The 18,083-nt window shown below is 36.1% G+C and overlaps 1 protein-coding gene across 1 annotated transcript in view; it reads right to left on the bottom strand.

Moving 5' to 3' along the window:
* The window catches only part of ASXL3 (ASXL transcriptional regulator 3), a 136,368-nt gene that overhangs the window by 64,779 nt on the left and 53,506 nt on the right, over nt 1-18,083 (bottom strand). Inside the window, exons 4-6 of the mRNA XM_045527209.1 lie at nt 17,720-17,841; nt 6,887-7,004; nt 5,816-5,935 (exon numbers count right to left, since the gene is read on the bottom strand). Coding sequence (XP_045383165.1) covers nt 5,816-5,935; nt 6,887-7,004; nt 17,720-17,841 — 360 coding nt within the window. The remainder of the gene's footprint in view (nt 1-5,815; nt 5,936-6,886; nt 7,005-17,719; nt 17,842-18,083) is intronic.

Genomic DNA, 18,083 nt, shown 5'->3' with positions numbered 1-18,083 from the left:
ACTCCTATTTCAGTTTATCATATTTTTAATATCTTTCAAGAAAACTTTTAGATATGAATACATCTTGTGACACTAACAATTTTTTTTTATTTTACTTTTTATTATTTGCTGTAAATTAATTAAATTTAGAACTTTTGATTACAATGGTATAACAGGTTTTCTAAGATGACCTATGGCCAAAGATATGTAGTAAGAGATTTTCAAATAATGTTTATAAAACACTGGGAATAATTTTTTAGGATGAAAGGATGTGGGGTTATTATTCAAATTTTATTTTTATTTTTCTGCACTGATGTATTTCAAGAGTATCAGACATTGACCTAGGCAAAGAATTTATGAAGAAGACCCCAAAGGCAATCACAGCAACAACAAAATTAAATAAATGAGACCTGATCAAATTAAAAAATTTCCGCACAGCCAAGGAAACTATCACAAGAGCAAACAAAAAACCTACAGAATGGGAGAAAATATTTACATGCTACACATCTGATAAAGGGCTGGTAACTAGAATTTATATAGAACTCAGGAAAATCAGCAAGAAAAAAATCAAACAACTCCATCAAAAAGTGGGCAATGGACATGAACAGAAAGTTTTCAAAAGAAGATAGACTAATGGCCAAAAAACAAGTGAAAAAATGCTCAACATCTCTAATCATCAGAGAAAAGCAAATCAAAACCACAATGAAATATCACTTAACTCCAGTGAGAAAGGCCTTTATCAAAAAGTCCCAAAACAATTAATGTTGGCGTGGATGCAGAGAGATAGGAACACTCATACACTGCTGGTGGGACTGCAAACTAGTACAACCTCTGTAGAAAGTAATATGGAAATACCTCAGAAAGCTATAAGCAGAACTACCATTTGATCCAGCAATCTCATTACTGGATATCTACCCAAAGGAAAAAAAAAAAGGCATTCTGTAAAAAGGACATCTGCACTAGAATGTTTATAGCAGCACAATTCACAATTGCAAAGATATGGAAACAACCCAAGTGCCCATCAATACATGAGTGGGTTAATAAAATGTGGTATATGTACACCATGGAGTTCTACTCAGCCACAAAAAACAATGGTGATCTAGCACCTCTTGCATTATCTGGATAGAGCCCATTCTACTAAGTGAGGTATCACAAGAATGGAAAAGTAAGTACTACATGTACTCACCATCAAATTGGTACTAGCTAACCAACACTTATGCGCACATACAGTAGTAACATTCATCCGGTGTTGGGCAGGTGGGGGGGGTGGGGATGGGTATATTCACATTATGGGTGCAGTGTGCACCATCTGTGGGGTGGATACACTTGAAGCTCTGACTCGAGTGGGGCAAAGGCAATATATGTAACCTAAACATTTACACCCCCGTAATATGCAGAAAAAACAAACAAACAAAAAAACAACAACCAAGTTGTAATTTTTTACTACAGAAAGATTAAACCCAATAAAATACATTGGAATGAATCCCAGGAATTGGGCCCCAAAGGACATTTATTCAAACCCCCTCAGAGACAACCATTAGAAGCTTAAAGTTGTTTAGCAACCACTTTTTAAACTCCTACTGCAAGGCTAGGTGGGAAGAAGTACAATTAAAGACACGGTTAGGTCAATGACCTTGAATTCAAGCAACTTATATTTTAGTTAGGGGAAAATGTGAGATACCAAGAAATACAAAACAAGTGATAGGAATGTATTATTAAAGAATTTTTAAAAGTGTTTACAAATTCATGTTGTAAGTGCCATGAAGCCACTGAGATGAAAATTTACTAGGGTTGTCTCAGAAAATTCTATGGGGGAGGTTTTCAATGAGTTTTATCCTTTGCTAAGACAAGGAGAGAGGGTATTAAAACAACTGATTAGGCAAGAAAAACATACTTTAAACCACATTTGCAGCTGGCCCCTACCTTGATATCTACTGCCTGGTTACTTGGTAGTCTAACAATTAGTGTTATACTAATTTTCCAGGCCTATAATAACAAAGGAGTCCCTGTAGACACTGTTAGCATTTGTTTTTATGCATATCAGAATAGTGTTTGCTGCCATGCTTGATTTAGACATAGGAAAGGGACTGACAAGGTTTTGTTTGTTCGCTTTGTGTTGCTACAACATCAAAGAAATATGTACTATTAGACCATCATTTTTTTCAACTGCTCTCACTCACCCCTTGTTACCAAGTCTATTTAATCAGCAAGCTACTCGGAGAAACATTCTCATAGTTTTCATACATAACCCTGGCCAAGAGCAAACAAACAAAACAAAACAAAACAAAAAAAACCCCCTACATCAATGGTGGTGGCTTCCCATGCTGAGTGATGGATTTCTCATGAGAACATTAAGATTACCATCAGAACTAAGATGACCGAGGAATTGCAAAGCTCATTATTATTATGTTCCTTTACTGTGTGCTCCTCACCCTCTCCAGGGGAGCTGGCAGGAAGGGCTGAGCGGGTCTGTGGTGCCTGCTCCCCTACAGAGTCCTCAGGAAACACTGGAGTATAGCTTAAGACACACTGAGCCACACTCATTAAGATTCCAAGACCCAAGTAAAACCTATACTTTGAACTGGGTGAATATCCTGCAATGTGACAAACTAAGTAATTGCAAGAGATCCAGAGGAAGTACTTAGGGGACAATTAGAAGTATTTTTTTATCCTGTTAGGGAAATATCACAATGAAAATAAAAATTTAGACTTATACCCTGACATCTGATTTTGACTAGACTTTGTTTCAGAATTATCAATTTAAATTAGAAAAGACTTATGACATTTGTTTTAATTCAGAATGATTTTAATAGGTTAGGACTTATATACAGCTACCCTTACCTAGATAAGGCAAAGAAGGTTAAAATCACATTTCTCAGAGTGTATGAAGTAGATGTCTGACTCGAGTGGGAAAAACAGGAGAGGGAAAACAGGTTCTCTCCACCTGGCTGGCTAAGGGGAGTGAGGTGGGATCAACCTCTGCATTGCTCTTGCAGCTACACATGGATACACAAAGAATGACCTTCCCCAAAAATACAGGATGATTTTTATTCAAGGAGATAGAAGTAGCTTCACTACCATGCTGAAACCTATAAGATGCATCATTCATCCAGACAAACTTACTAGCATGTTCAGTTAATTATAATCATTCATTCATTCATTCATTCCTTATTCAGAACCTACTAAACAGGAGGGATATAATGAGTACAGCAGTAAGAACTATAGGAAGCTCACTGTTCTCAAGGAGTTAACAACTCAATGACAAAAAGAGGGAGGAGAATGTGCATAAATATGCCTCAGAGAGTACTAAATATCATTCTATTCTAATAGGACATCAAAAACATCACTGTCTAAAAAACACATGAGTATTGTCTGGAGATGGTTATATTGCAGGCTCTTCTTTTCATTTTTCATTTCCTACTGCTGGGCATATATTGGAAGCTTAAAAAAGTAATACTGACTTCACCTGCACAAAATAAGTCATTCTGTTCAGCAGCTTGATAGGTCAGTCAGTCACAGTTCCTTTCCAGTAATCACCTGCAGTTTATTTTTGACAGATTTTTACCTCAATTGACTTATTTTTAAATCTCACCTTCTTCTCCTGTCTGATACAGGATCGGGCAGGAAAGCTTAGACCTGCTGGCTCTCCTTCCATGGGTAACTGTATACCTGCACTTTAACACCTGCGGTAGACTAATGACGTCCTATAATGCTATTTCTTCTCAGCGGTGCCTACAGGTCTAAAACACAGGCTAGATGATTTGGCATTCCGATTCTACCCAGGATGAATGGTTTGGACTTTGGAGTTACATATGCCTTGGTTTGTATCTTAGCTGTGTCATTTTCAGGCAACTTCCTTAACCCCTCTGGACCTCATTGTCTTCAGCTGTAAAATGGAAATCATTCTATTGTACAAAATTGAAATAAGAATTAAATGAGATCTCTGGTATCAAAATACCTAGACCATTCCATTAAATATGGGCAGGAAATATGATTTCATTTCTCCATTGCTTCAATATTTCTACTTCTTTGTAGTCTAAAAACAAAGTGGGTTCAAAAGATCATGGTGGTCTCCTTCATTACCCTTGTAATTTGCTAACAAATCAGCAGAAATCCTCTGGCAGCACTATTTTTTTAATATAGAAGATGTTTAGTGGTATGCAGGACTTCCTAAGAGCAGACTTCTATATCAGCCTTTGTATTTTTCAATTGACTCTTAATCTAAAAAACAGAAAAAAAAATTCTGATTGTCTTCTTGAGTGTGGACTTCAAGGTAACAACCATCAAAATACTAGAGATCCTGGCTAAAGACTCGAGCCCCTGAGGGGATCCGGTAACATAGTACAGGGGCTTGTTGACTTGCAGTCCTTAAATTAGCTGAGTAAGTAAGTGGGCAGGCCCTGTGCCTTAAATGTTCTTACACTCATTATATGGCATTAACTTTACTGAAGTTGGTAGGAGACTGTTGTTAGCTAAAGGTCACATGTTTAAATCACATAGTGTATGATAATGCGGCACTGTTTTGGATATACATATTTTTAGTATATTCTTTACATATCACTCTCCCACTATATGGTTTTCTATTTCAGAAGCTACTTATCTTAAAATACTTTACAACACCCAGAGTACTAGGAAAAAACATCTCAGTGTGTATGTAAGTGTGGTTATACACAAACACACACACATATATTTTGGGCTAGATGATAACTGTAAAATAATTTATCCTTGAAAATAATATATTATAGAATAGGTAACTGTGCTATATTTAAAGAATTCAAATCAAAAATAAATTCTATTTCACCAGAGGTCTCTTATCTGAGGATTACAAATTCTATTTAAAGGTTTTTCATTGAAAGGATGTTCCCAGGATTTAGCAAAATGGCTGGTATACAGTAGGCAAATGATAAAGCTTTACTAAAAACTAAATAAATGAATCAGTTAAAATCTTGCATGAATTTTACAGAGAAACTCTGTAAATAAGAATTATCCTAAATTTCCCCCAAAGTGGCAGAACTTCGTAGTCCCTACCAGCCATTTCACAACATATTATAATGATTCAGATTATTATCATGAGCCCACCCTTATTCACAGGTGAAACAACTAAGAGAGAGAAATGAAGCCATTAGGTCCAGGTCAGTCAACAAAGCAGGGGTAGTTGACAATTATAATGCTCAGTTCAGGATATGTTTCTTTTTGCCTTTTTAATTCTTGTCCTTTTTCCCTGAATGCAGCTGTTGGGTTCCTGATGAAAAGTGATCAGGAAGGAAGTATACAGAATAAAACCTGGTGCTGACTTGCAAGACCCATGGACTGTGTCTCCCACATTTCTCAGCAACTTGACACTATTTTTCAGACAGGCGCTACTGAATATTTCAAGTAGCACAGGCAAAAAGCAAGGCAGAGCAGTTTTACTGCAGCAGACCCCAGTGACAATGTACTATCCAGTTCAACGAACCCTTTATAAACGTTGCATTTTCCCCCCAACACAGTATATCACAATAAAGTGAAACTCGGTTGCATAAATAAAACACTGTACATTAGACAGAACCATGACTGGGCAGATAATTATTTGAACACATATCATTTTAACTCTCTTATCTTTATCCTTAGCTTCATCCAATAATATCATTAACAAAATTTAGTAATAAGCTTAAGACCATTCAATATAACTGTAAAGTTTCCTTATTTAGCACCCTTTTTGGTTAAGATAAATGGAAGGATATTTTGATTTCCTTGTTTAATCACTAAAAATAAAAGTTCTGAGAATTTTTCATAATTTATTTGAAAAGACATAAATCTCTAAAATGTTAAATGTCACAGTCTATTAAACACTCACCTAAACCAGACTTTTTTAATCGTTTTAAGTGCTGACTTGTTTGTTTTCCAGTGGGAGATTTTTGCCCATGTTTCATTTCTTTATCTGAACTGTCTGCTTCACCATTTTTAGATTCGGATCCTAAAAAAGGAAATAGTTATTATGTCATTATCTTCCTCTAGCTGTCCTCGAAAAGAAAAATCTAAAATTGTTTTAAGAACTGTAGATATAATCTCTTTCTCTAAGAGTTAATATACTACCTTTGGCCACAATCTGATTCCCCTAAAAAGAGAAGCCCAATAAATCAATCAAACACAACAAAAAGCAAGAACAGATGGCCTAATAGTGGGGTCAAACACATGTTCACTGATCTGATAGCTTTTAAAAGAAACAGAGTCAGATCTTTTGTAAAACTACACGAATAAGCCTGAACAATACTAAGTCATTTCGAGACAATACAAGACAGAGACAGAAAGATGAAGAGAATCTCGAAGTGGGGGCAGGGGGAACTATACCTTTGTGAATTAACTTTATGTTGAAATAGGAATAAAAAATGCAAACACTGATCTATAAGAAATAGAATGGTACCTAGCTGATAAAGTGACAGAAGGTAAATTAGAAGAAAAGGTCAGGGCTTCACTGGGGTGAGAAGAATGTTGCCAGAACACAAAAACTAATAAACAATTCCTGATTTTGCAGCACAATACTGAAAAAACAAATTCACACTCACGGAAGAACTACTCTTGATGGTATCATACATCAGCGTGTGGTCCACCATTAAAAAAAGCTAAAGCAACAAGAACAACAAAATCCACTTCGTATCATTACACATTTTCTTATACCTATTGACATTAGCAGACGAAGTTATTTGATGATGACGAGTGAGCCGGAGCCTTTTTTTTTTTTTTTAAACTGGGAAATATTCTATATTTTTGACTCACTGAAAGAGTCAAAGCATAAAAAAAAATTAAACCAAACCTCAAGTGGAAATATTATTCAGTTTCAGAAAACAAAATTTCATGACATCTTTCTCAGTGAGGAAGTCTCCTCCGGGAAAAAACTGGCCAAGCATACAATATTTCAGCTCTTTACCTGAAGGTGAATCCGACTGCTCATCAGACACCTTTAATGGTGTCAAAACAACACGAGGAACAGTCTTGTTTACCATCATTGAGACTCCATTTCTTCTTTTCTGCTGTTGCCTCAAAGCCTACAAAACATGATGATAAAATATAACATAAAAATATAGCCAAAATGACGTCTCATAACTGAATTATATGATTCATTTGCCCATCACTAGACAGAACCTCTAAAGAGATTTCAATTCTACAGAACCCCTAGTTTCTCAGGATTCTTAATAGTTACCTGCATGTGATTTTCCCTCAAAAGCATAAAATCAGGCTTTGGGCAAAGGGTTTAACCCTGAAACCATTTTCGGTATAATTCTAACAACAAAGCAGCAATTAACGGCTTGTTCTACCTTAGCAATGTGGCTTGAGAGCCCATGGAATTGGAAATCATGACTCCCAAGTAAAATAAACGTAAAATAAATGTTTCAAAACCAGGAATAAAAATATATGTGTCTGCACTTCTCTCGCAGGTGCATCCTCTCCAGCGCACTGCTCAGTCAATCAAGTTAACTCTGAGTGTCATCAGTATGTACAGCATGTAAGGACTACAGTATTGATGCACTCACTCAGCCATGGGGAGCACTGCACAAAATCACTGAACATGGCAGGAATCATTTATTTCTGTGAAGGGAATCAGTCCTAATCTTGGAAACCTTGCAGCACTTGGCTTCTGTCTGCTTGACTTTGGGCATTAACCTTCAGAACACGAACATGACGGGGTTCTGGCAAATCCAGGAAAAAATTGATATGAGAATAAATCTCTCCAAATGGGAGTGCTTTGTGTTTCATAAATGAATCGACCATGGTGATGATAATATAATAAAAGACTTCTAAAATTTTTGAAATACAGCTTATCTAGCTGATGCTTTATGCCGAAAATTACCTGTAATAAAAAAAGGTCTTAAGCAGACGAAACTGAAGAGCCATTAAATTCACAGTCGCAGGAATGCTAAAACTGTTCAAAAGGTTAAAAGGCTGGCTTCAGACAGCCTCAAACCTTTTTATTCCTGGTTTCTGTGTAATTTCTACCAATTTTACAACATCCCAGTTACTTGATTAATGTTCTTCAACCAAGAGTTGTCAGGATCTCCTGAAATACTGCACTGACTGTATTTCCCCTTGCTGTCAAAAAACGATGTCATATTATTTGCAAAGGGTATTAACTGAATCCCCAACTTGTTGACCATAAGATTTAGCAAACAAATAATTACAGAAGTGAAAAATTAAATACTATCTCACTGAAAAAAGGAATATTCAGATAAGACTTAAAGCCAGATGAGAACATAAAGCCTTGGGAAATCTATTACAAATGATATGGTTGCTAATGATAACACCAGACATTTTCCCTTCGATTCTTCCATTTATTGAGCTTTTGTAAAGTACCACACATGCGGGGAGGGGCAAGAGATACAAAGATTAACAAGATGCCATCCTTCTCACCTTTAGTCTGCTGTTAATATATTTAATGAGAGCTTAAATGCTATAAAATATTTAAGACATTTACTCTCTCTTCAAGGTGTATACATAATTGCACATAAATTTTACAAAGCAATGAATAATCTCTCTAGCCTTGTATAAGAACTCAAATCACTTTATAGACATTAAGCTATCAATCCAATAATAAAACAGAACAAGGCAACACAGTGCTTTAAATTACAATTAAGTCTATCTCTGCCCACTAGTTAAGACTTCATGAAACAATAAAGCCTGTACAAAGAGTGATCCATTTTTAGGAGCCTTTACAGCATAGATTTCAACTACATCCCTTGGAAAAATATTTTAAAAATAGTCATTTTACATTTGTGTGTGTGTGTGTGTGTGTGTGTGTTTGTGTGTGGTTAGCAAGTTTATTTAAAAAAAAACACACTGGTTAGGAAGAAAAAAGATTAACTAGAGGCCTAGAAGTTGGAATTATAAAGTTAAAACTGGCATGCCTTTTTAGAGCATTTGTGGTAAATAATAAAGTAACAAAAATTTTCACCTCCATTTCTAGAGCTGAGAAGACTCTACTACACAAAAATTAGTTATCAGACAGAAAGAAACTATGATAAAATAATGTAAGAATAAAAATCCGCAGTGGTTTTGAATTTTAAAGAATCAAGATGGCATCAAGGCAAGGATAAAGAAAGCTAACCAATATAAAGTTTGAATGATTTTTTCTGATTATGTATTTACTACTCAGAAAAATTTGAGTATTTCTCAGTACAATGGTTCTAAAAGTATTGACTCACAACACTATGTGCCTTTAGGTGACCAAAACTAAATGCCCACGTTATTAAAAAAAAATGTTTTAAGTGTATTAAAAATGTATTTTTTGTTGTTTTACTGCTAAAAAATAAGCATTAGATTTGTTCCCAAATAACACTTCTAGGAGCAAATAAGCAAAAAATGGAAAGTCTTTGTTTCCCATGACACTAGTAACAGTGGTAAAGCAACAGGCTGCTAGACACACTCAGGCACATCAGAGTTTAGTCATCAGAATGGTGAGTCATCTTGATTTCAACTTCCTCGATGCACAGGCATTTTAAACTGTGTCTGTGGCTGCCTTGAAAATTCCAATTCACTTTCCAGAAAGTAGGATTTATTTGACTCTGGACACTGGGGACCCCCTCCCAAGCAGATCAGAATGTTGATGGAGGGAGAAGAAACAATGTTGACTCAGTTGAGATGCTTGGGATGGCTGGGTTTACTGTAACAAAAGAAACTCTGGCACTTCTGTCCATGCGGCAGGCTGTGTGGTGACTCCGGGTCTCTTGCGGTAGGGCATGCATGCCACAAGTACAGCGGGGGCTAGCTCTTCAATTTTCGGGGGAAGGAGTTATGTAACTCTAGTTCTCCAGGTTGGCTGGAGGTAAAACATAAACAGGGGAGACTGCACGGTACAGGAACATACATACCCCATTGGAGGGGGCAATTGCTACTTAAGAGAAGTATCAAATCTAAATTCTTAGATGAGTCTTTCTGTTTTTAAACAATGTGCCAGACAAAGGAAAGATGACTGTGGGACAAATACAGCATGAGGGCACCCATCTTTGAGATCTACTTAATACCATGCCTCCCGTGCCGCCAGCCAAATAAGTCAGTCTGACCATTGCCCAATGTGGGTATTAAAATCTCTCTTCTGCTGTGCTAAGCCACAGAGGAACTGGAGCTACTGCAGAACTGTCCTAACAGCAGTGAGGTGCAATGTTTAAGGGGCTGTAGACTCAAAGAAAGACAGCAAATGTCCCTGTACAACAGAGAAAATAATGCCGGCAAGACGCTTTAAATAGAAAAATCTGCAGAATAATATTTATCACAGTTTACAGCACATAGTAAATATTCCATAAATGTCACTTTTTATATTTATGTAATTTACACATTCTACAACAAATGCATTTTTGAGAACTTACCCAGTTACACTACAGTCCAAGCACTGCTGATTTACAGCCGTGAATGTGATGAAAGGTTTAATTATTTTATATTTTTGTGAAGGACTAACAAGGAAATACATAAAATAAACGTAACAGTTTCACACACACACAAGTGCTAAGGAAATTATGCCAGGAAGATGAGGTAGAGTAACTGGGGCAGGAGGGACCAACATAGAGTGGGACGTCAGAAAAGGTTTCTCTCTGAAGGTGACAAAGACGATGAGATCTAAATGACAAGAAGAAACCAGTCGTGTGGAAGTTGTCAGGTCCCTAGTAAGTAAAAACAATAGTAACAAGATTCCTATCTGAGGGAGCTTAGGTGGTTACAGGAATATTAAAAAAAAAAAAAAAAAAAAAAGCGATGTGGTTGGAAAAAAAGGAACAAAAAGTTTACAGAGACGTCAAAGAACTTCCCCAAAATGGTGGCCAAGGGTTTATAAAGAACAGGGGACCTAGGTTCAACGCAAAGGCAGCCCTACTACCCCAGTTCCTTCCCAGAGCTTGAAGTCACCATGCTAGCACCTTGATACCAAAGATATGGAAGAGGCACAGCACAGATGAACCACATGGTGGGTGTTTTCCAACAAATTACTGCGGTTTGTCTGTACTCACTTGTTCAGCTAATATTTACAAAGCTTCACTGCATGAAATGCATTCTACCCCACACCTTAGCCCTGTTTCTTAATTCTGATCATTCTGAGCTATCTCTTTCTTAACACTCCACACACACTCCTGCCCTTCACTCTTCTCTGCTTGATACGCTCTTCCCTCAGACAGCTGGATGGTTCGTTTCTTCATATACTTCAGGTCCTTGCTCAGACACAGTGGTCCCCCTTCACCTGTGGTTTTGTTTTCTGCAGTTTCAGTTACTTAATAGTCCAAAACTATTAAGATATTTTGAGAGAGACACCACATCCACATAACTTCTATTAAAGTATTCTGTTGATTGTTCTATTTTATTATTACTTATTGTCATTAATCTCTTACTGTAAGATCATAAATTTCACGGTAAGAGATTTATAAATTAGACTTTATCACATGTGTACATGTATAGAAAAAAACACAGTATATTATGGGTTCATACTATCTGTGGTTTCAGGCATCCACTGGTGGTCTTAGAATGTATCCTCCTTGATAAGGGGAGACTTTGTATTACTGCCCCCACTGTATTCTCCACTCTGCTTTATTTTTTTTTTTTCATGGACTTACTGCCTTCCAGTATACTGTGTAATGTCATTATCTCCTCCCTTCCCCAAGTAGGCTCTAAAAAGACAGGGATTTTTGTCTGTTTTGTTCATTGACATATATGCTCCAGTGCCTAGAAGAATACCTGGAATATATTAGATTCTCAGTAAATATTTACCGAGTGAAGATAAAAATTTTCAGAAATAAGTTTATTAAAAATAGAAAGTCCCTCATTTATCTCTCTTTAATATATGTAAGTGTTTTATTTAAAAGGCAGAAATCAGCAGGGAACAATCGATAAATAACTTTGTTCTTCTAATATTACAGTAATATATGCTCTGACCAATTTTCCTTTCTCATTTCTGGACAAAATTTTATGTAGAACGCCCGGCTTCTTGGGTCACCTTTGAGTATTTGTACAGTGTCATTTTCAGGTTGGAAAAGCTTCCCTTTCCACCTCCCCAGGCCATGCTTATGCCTCACATCAGAAATGTCACTGGAGAAGGTATTCATGATCGTAGTCTTCCTTCATCTCTGCTCTCTTTCCCCCTCTTTCCCCTGGCTTCCCCAGGATTAAGATTGAGACTGATGAGTGAGAAGAATAGGGCCAAGTTGTCTTAACCAGTGTTGGCATCGTCATGTCATCACAACTTTCTGGGAGGCAGAAGGCCAACTGCTAGATTTTTATGGCCTGCATTAGTGGAGGCTTCAGAGGCCTGTGGGGAGAGACCTTTGAAACTATACTCTACCCTAACATGGACAATGTATTCTATGGCTGACCTCCGGGCTTCCCCTAAGCATGAGCCCCACATACCTGGCCTCCTCTCACCTAAACGGGCAGCTTTCCTGGGCAAGGTCTTTACAAATCCCCCATGCCTGGTTAACAGTACAGCACCTACTCGGGGCCACAAGTACACTCAGCATCCCTGTCTTACTGTACAAAGTGTAACTTGATACTTTTATTTCTGCCTAGACATTATGGCCATCCCTGTGCCTTCAGAATTCTCCAGGTCTCCTAATCCTTCAAAATACAAGACCACAAGGTTTATATATATATTGGGGGTGTAAATATAATTAATCTTATTTTTTATATATCTGTTGGGGGATGATCAGTCAACCATCTGGTCTTCTTTTCTGTGAGACCTGTGGGCTGTGTCTAGCATCTCTCTTCAAAACGGAGTATACTTGCATCCTTCTGGTCTCAGCTTTCAGCTTTTACTAAAATTCTAAGAAAATTCTTATTTTATATTATGTATATAATAGAAGCTATTTGTAATTTAACTTGTAGTAATTAAATCTGGATATTTCACAGCCTGGAAAATATAAGTTCACGCAATATATTCAGGAAATGGGGCTAGGAGAGCTAATTTAGGTGGCTGTGGAGGGTGTGCCCTGTACCCTAAAGGAGAGGATATTCTTTTTTGTTGACAACTTGAGGGGGGTGCTGATTTTTCTATGCCACACCAGAGTCTTAATTAGCTAGCAGTAGCCCTGTTGATTAGTCTATACCAGAGTTTTATTCTGACATTGATATTATCTAATCAGTCTTACTATTTTAGTCTAAATTCATTTCAGGGGGATGATATCAACGAGGCACCTCTAACTGTCCCAAGTCCTAGCTGTACTTTGGAATACTAATGGACTACCTCATAGATCAGCTTTAAGTCTTGTCATCTCAAATTCAGAAAGAAGCATCGCCAGACCTACATAAACAAGCAGATGGCGAGTGTAAGTCTAGTCTATTATGAAGGGACGCACCTTCAATCTGGTCACATGCATAACGTTCTACTGCCTGAACCACACAGAGTACAATTTCAAAATCTCTGATGATGTAAGAAGGAGAACAATTGGACTTACCAAGTTTAATACTTCCAGGTACTACTCAATATGAAAGAAATTTACAGACTTAAACCTAGAAATACACCTATTTTTTAAAGGAAACAAACATAATAGAGCTAAGCCAGTCTAGGAAAAGTAAAGATCATATCACACTCACATCTATTCAATTTTGGCTTTAAGTGAAAGGAAAGAAATCAAAAGATGCTGACTGAGCATGCTTTTCTCTAGAGACATGTTGCAATACTTTCTTGTAAAAAGAGAAAAAAACCTTTAGATAAACATTTCATTCTTTAGGCAGAAAGCTTCTCAGATAATTCTAAAAATATGGATTAGTTCTCATTTCTACTGTAATGAAAAAATAAAACTTAAAATCAGAGGCCTTTGTGTTAACTAGGAATTTTAAGCAAGTAACGCCCGCTTTATTTCAACAGATAAGCAACATCAACAATGTAACTTAAGAATGCACTGAATGCAATAAGTCTTCCAATGAAAATCTTAAAATATCACATGCTGTAAATGCTAAAACTTAAATAATGAGAAATACACACACAGGAAACAGCTGGCTGCATCAGAAACCAACAACTTGTAGTGTTGCTAGTACACTAAATGTCAATGCCCATGTTCAGAAACTGCTATCATGTAATATAACCTTTGGAATTTCACAGTATTGGTCAAACATATAAAGCTAAAGCAAAATACCAAGAATATATCTTCTCTGAAATATCAAAAAGAAAAAAGATCTGCAACTTTATGAATAAATTATACCACCCTAAATAATGAAGAAAGTCAAACAAACCAACAGAAACAATATATAACACCACCATGATGCTTGCCATAACAGAACTCATCCTTCTTTAATTTTTCATTTTCTTTCATTGTCTCAAATTTCCAAAATTTAAAATTTAATTATACTTCCTAAAAATTCAAAATCTAATCATTTCACATTTTTTAGAATCATGATAACCAAAATATCAAGGTAAAAAGAAGACAGGAACAAGGTAACAATCAGCAATCTGCTGCTCTCCGGAGGCTTCTAAATATGCTTATTCAGGGAAAAAAAAAAAACCTACTGAAATAATATATTATTCATGCAATTACACCCAACATACGATGGTAACTAACGTTTTGATTATTAGAAAGTAAAAGGAACCCAAACCTTTGGGAGCCAAGAAAATATTCTATGTCAATATCCAAGGGGCATTACAGCTTCCATACTGTCTAGCTTCTAATTATACTGCAATCAATAGTGCTGCGAAGTCAAAGAATCTACTGTCTGTAGGAACACGCTTTAGGTGGGGGTACAGTGTGGAAGGCTTCAGCCCTTGGAAATTATGTCTGGCCTATTTTGCAAGGGGTTTTGTTTTAAACTATTATTTTTCACTATACTTATGATTATTAAGCTGTTGAGTTTTTGGAGTTTTGATTTTGTTTATTTACTTACTTATTCCTAAGTACCTTCAGTGGCCAATGTATACTTGGACTATTAAAAGCCCCACTTAATCAGAGTATATTTCTAATAAAATAATAATGCCTTATGTATTTGAGTGTGTGCCATTAATGTGGGCTGGTACCAAATATAAGCAGTCTGTGCTTAGAAATGGTAATCTTAATAACTGTTCTATACTGCTTTCTGTATGCTATAAAAAATAATTTACACTTTACAAGCATGTAAATTCCCTTGGATAACATCAAAAATTAATTTATTCAATTATATACTATAGGTTAAAGGTGGTATTAGTTAAGAGGGTAGAATCTGAAACTATGATCCTGGATTCAAATGTCATCTCCAAGATTTACTCACTGGGTGATCTTGGGCAAGTTATCTACCTTCTTTGGGCCTTAGTTACTTCATTTGAAAAATGGGGTTATGAGTACATACTTTAAAACATTTGCGTGACAATTAAAAGGTATAGTACATATAAAATGAAGAGCAGAAGAAATAAAGAAAAGGTAAATATCAGCTAATGCAATTATTTTTAGAGTCATTCAGCTGGGCCTAGGTTTGTATGATCATGACTTGTATGTGTATACATATCCACAAAACATATATTTGCAAACACAGAGCATATACAACTGAACTCACACGTTCACACATATATAAAAAATACACTTACAAATAATTCCACCTGGTCATAGCCATTCAACTATCCAAAAGAAAAGAAAGCTGCAGATTTGCTGAGGTTGCTACAATTTAAAATGCTGCATGTTCAGTCAATTGTTGAAATGCTGTCTTAAGAAATTCAGCAATTACAAGGAATCTGGGCAAAATTCTGCAAGAGCAGCTTTTCTTCTAAATGTATTTCCAATAAGAATTTGATTATTAATCAAACATTAGCATATCTGCTATACATTGAGCCATATTCTCCTGGTAACTAATTTGCTACTTGGTTATAAAATGAAAGTTTTAGGAAGTGAATAAATAACTCTTTCTGGACACTAAGAAACTTATAGACGAGGTTTCTTGAAATAAGGCTTAGACCCTCAACAAGCAGGTAGCACTTCCCGTGAACACAAGCTCCACAAAAACAAAAAACCACACAAAAAAGCAGTAACTTCAAGTTGTGTCATGTTTTAGTAATCGTAAAACATGTTCAAATAATACAAAACCAAAATGAAGAAAGTAAAAAATAATGACACATAAAAATACAAAGACTTGAGTCTTTATCTTTCCATTTATATACAGGAAGATTTCATAGTGTGCACATTTTCCAAATCACTGAACCTCAGAAGTATGAGTTTCATTTATGATCCCATTTATGTTTATTAAATGCCACAGCTACAAGTGTCCAGTTTTGTACCTTTTGCTCTATCCTGGTTAGTATTCATTACCTACATGTATTTTGCCACCTGAACAAGGCTTTGCCCAGGTTTCCCTACCTACATCCATTTTTTAATTCATCAATTAAAAAGGAATTGTCAACAATTATTTCAGGTTTGTTCTGTGGCATCTAAAAGATTACACAAAAGCAACAATACAGAGGGCAAGTTCCCCAAAGATTAACTGACCTATGCAGGATGAAATAGTGTTATTACCTTAAATACAATATCAATGAATGGAAATGCTACAATTTCAATAATTAATGTGGAATAGAAAGGTAATATAATTCAGTAGAAAAGTGTTAAATTTCCTACGATTCTTTGTTGGAGGTGGTGGAGATGTTCTAAGTCTAGAAGATTGAAAGTGAATATTAAGAAGCTTTAGTGGTTGACGGAACTTAAAAAAATTAACTCTATTTTAGAAAACACAGTTTCTCTTTTCCTTGTTATAAATATATCACCAGATGTCTATTCCCAGGCCTGGTAAGGGCCATCAAGGGGTGGTTGGAGGCGGTTTGTTTCAAAAGAATCAAAATGAAACATGCAAGAAGAAAGCAGTTAAAGAAGGAAAAATTATGAATTCAGGGTTAAGTATGAGAGCCTTCCATTTACCGATGCAATGTCGCCATCATGCAATAGCTCCATCTAACCATAATCTCTCTTCCATTTCTTCTTTGCACAATTCAGCATTTGCTGCTATAGCAGCAGTAGCTATCATTTATTTATTGTTTATTACGAGCCATTCATGCTACCATGTGTTTTCATTGTATCATCTCAGTTGATACTCAGATCAATCCCACATGCGAAATACTATTATTTTCCATGTTTTCTATATAAGGAATTGGAGATTCAGAGTGGAGAAATGCCTTTCCCAGAGTCACACAGTGAGTAGGAAGGATTCAAACCAGGGGCTGTCAGCACCAGAGCCCAACCTTATAACCATTACTTCCCACCACCATCTCAGGGCAAGACCACACAGGTCAGTACTGTTTATGTGATACTGGGAAGACACTGCAAAGCTAACTTCCATTCAGCACCAAACAACACTCAGCGATGGATATTCTAGATATGAGTAAGCTACGCTCGCTATTATTCTTATTTGTAACAATGCATCTCGGTAACAAGAAAGAAATTATCATTTATATTTTTCACCAACAATCAGATAAACACAATGAAACCATAAAGGGAGACATGACTTTAAAAATATACAGTGCACTTATGAACCCAATAGATTGGGTTCATAGGTACAGTGTGACCCGATAAATCACACACACGTGCAAAAAAATCTTAATACAAATTTATATGTGTTTCCAGGTACATGTTCTCTCTTCTATTTTACATCAAATTTCTCAGTGAAGCTTCTCATAATTTTTAGGATAGATGAAAATTAGTGAATTGAATATTATGGATGTCGTTGAATTCAGGACGATCTCTATTGCTTTCTGATTGCTAGGTTCTCATTTACTTTACTTGATTAGCAGAACACAGATGACTTTAAGTAGGAAGAACTGAAGGAAAAAAAACAAATGGCTCTATCTTACCTGTTTAAGAGCCTTTTTGGTGTGTTGCTGAAAGGAAGACACTAACTTGCTTTGCACGGCTGTGTTAGTAAGGCTTGAATCTCGAGTGGAAGATGCTTCATCAGTTACCTGCTTCGAACAAACTAGAAACAGAGAGAGATAATGATATTACTAATTTGAATTCCTTTTTTTATATCCACTTTAATTACTCACTTGGAGTATTTCTCCAACTGAAAATGGACACCTAAAATAAAGCAAAATAGCACAGTAAAAAGAAGAGTATCTAGATTTGAAGAGAAGGAGTCATTTAATAACTGTGGCCACAGTTCCATTTAATCTTTTTAGGCTTCGATGTCCTTACATATTAATTGATGGTAATTTCTAC

The sequence above is a fragment of the Lemur catta genome, chromosome 16 (genome assembly GCF_020740605.2).
Source record: "Lemur catta isolate mLemCat1 chromosome 16, mLemCat1.pri, whole genome shotgun sequence".
NCBI classification, from domain to species: Eukaryota; Metazoa; Chordata; class Mammalia; order Primates; family Lemuridae; genus Lemur; species Lemur catta.
This window is presented reverse-complemented; position numbering and strand designations above follow the sequence as displayed.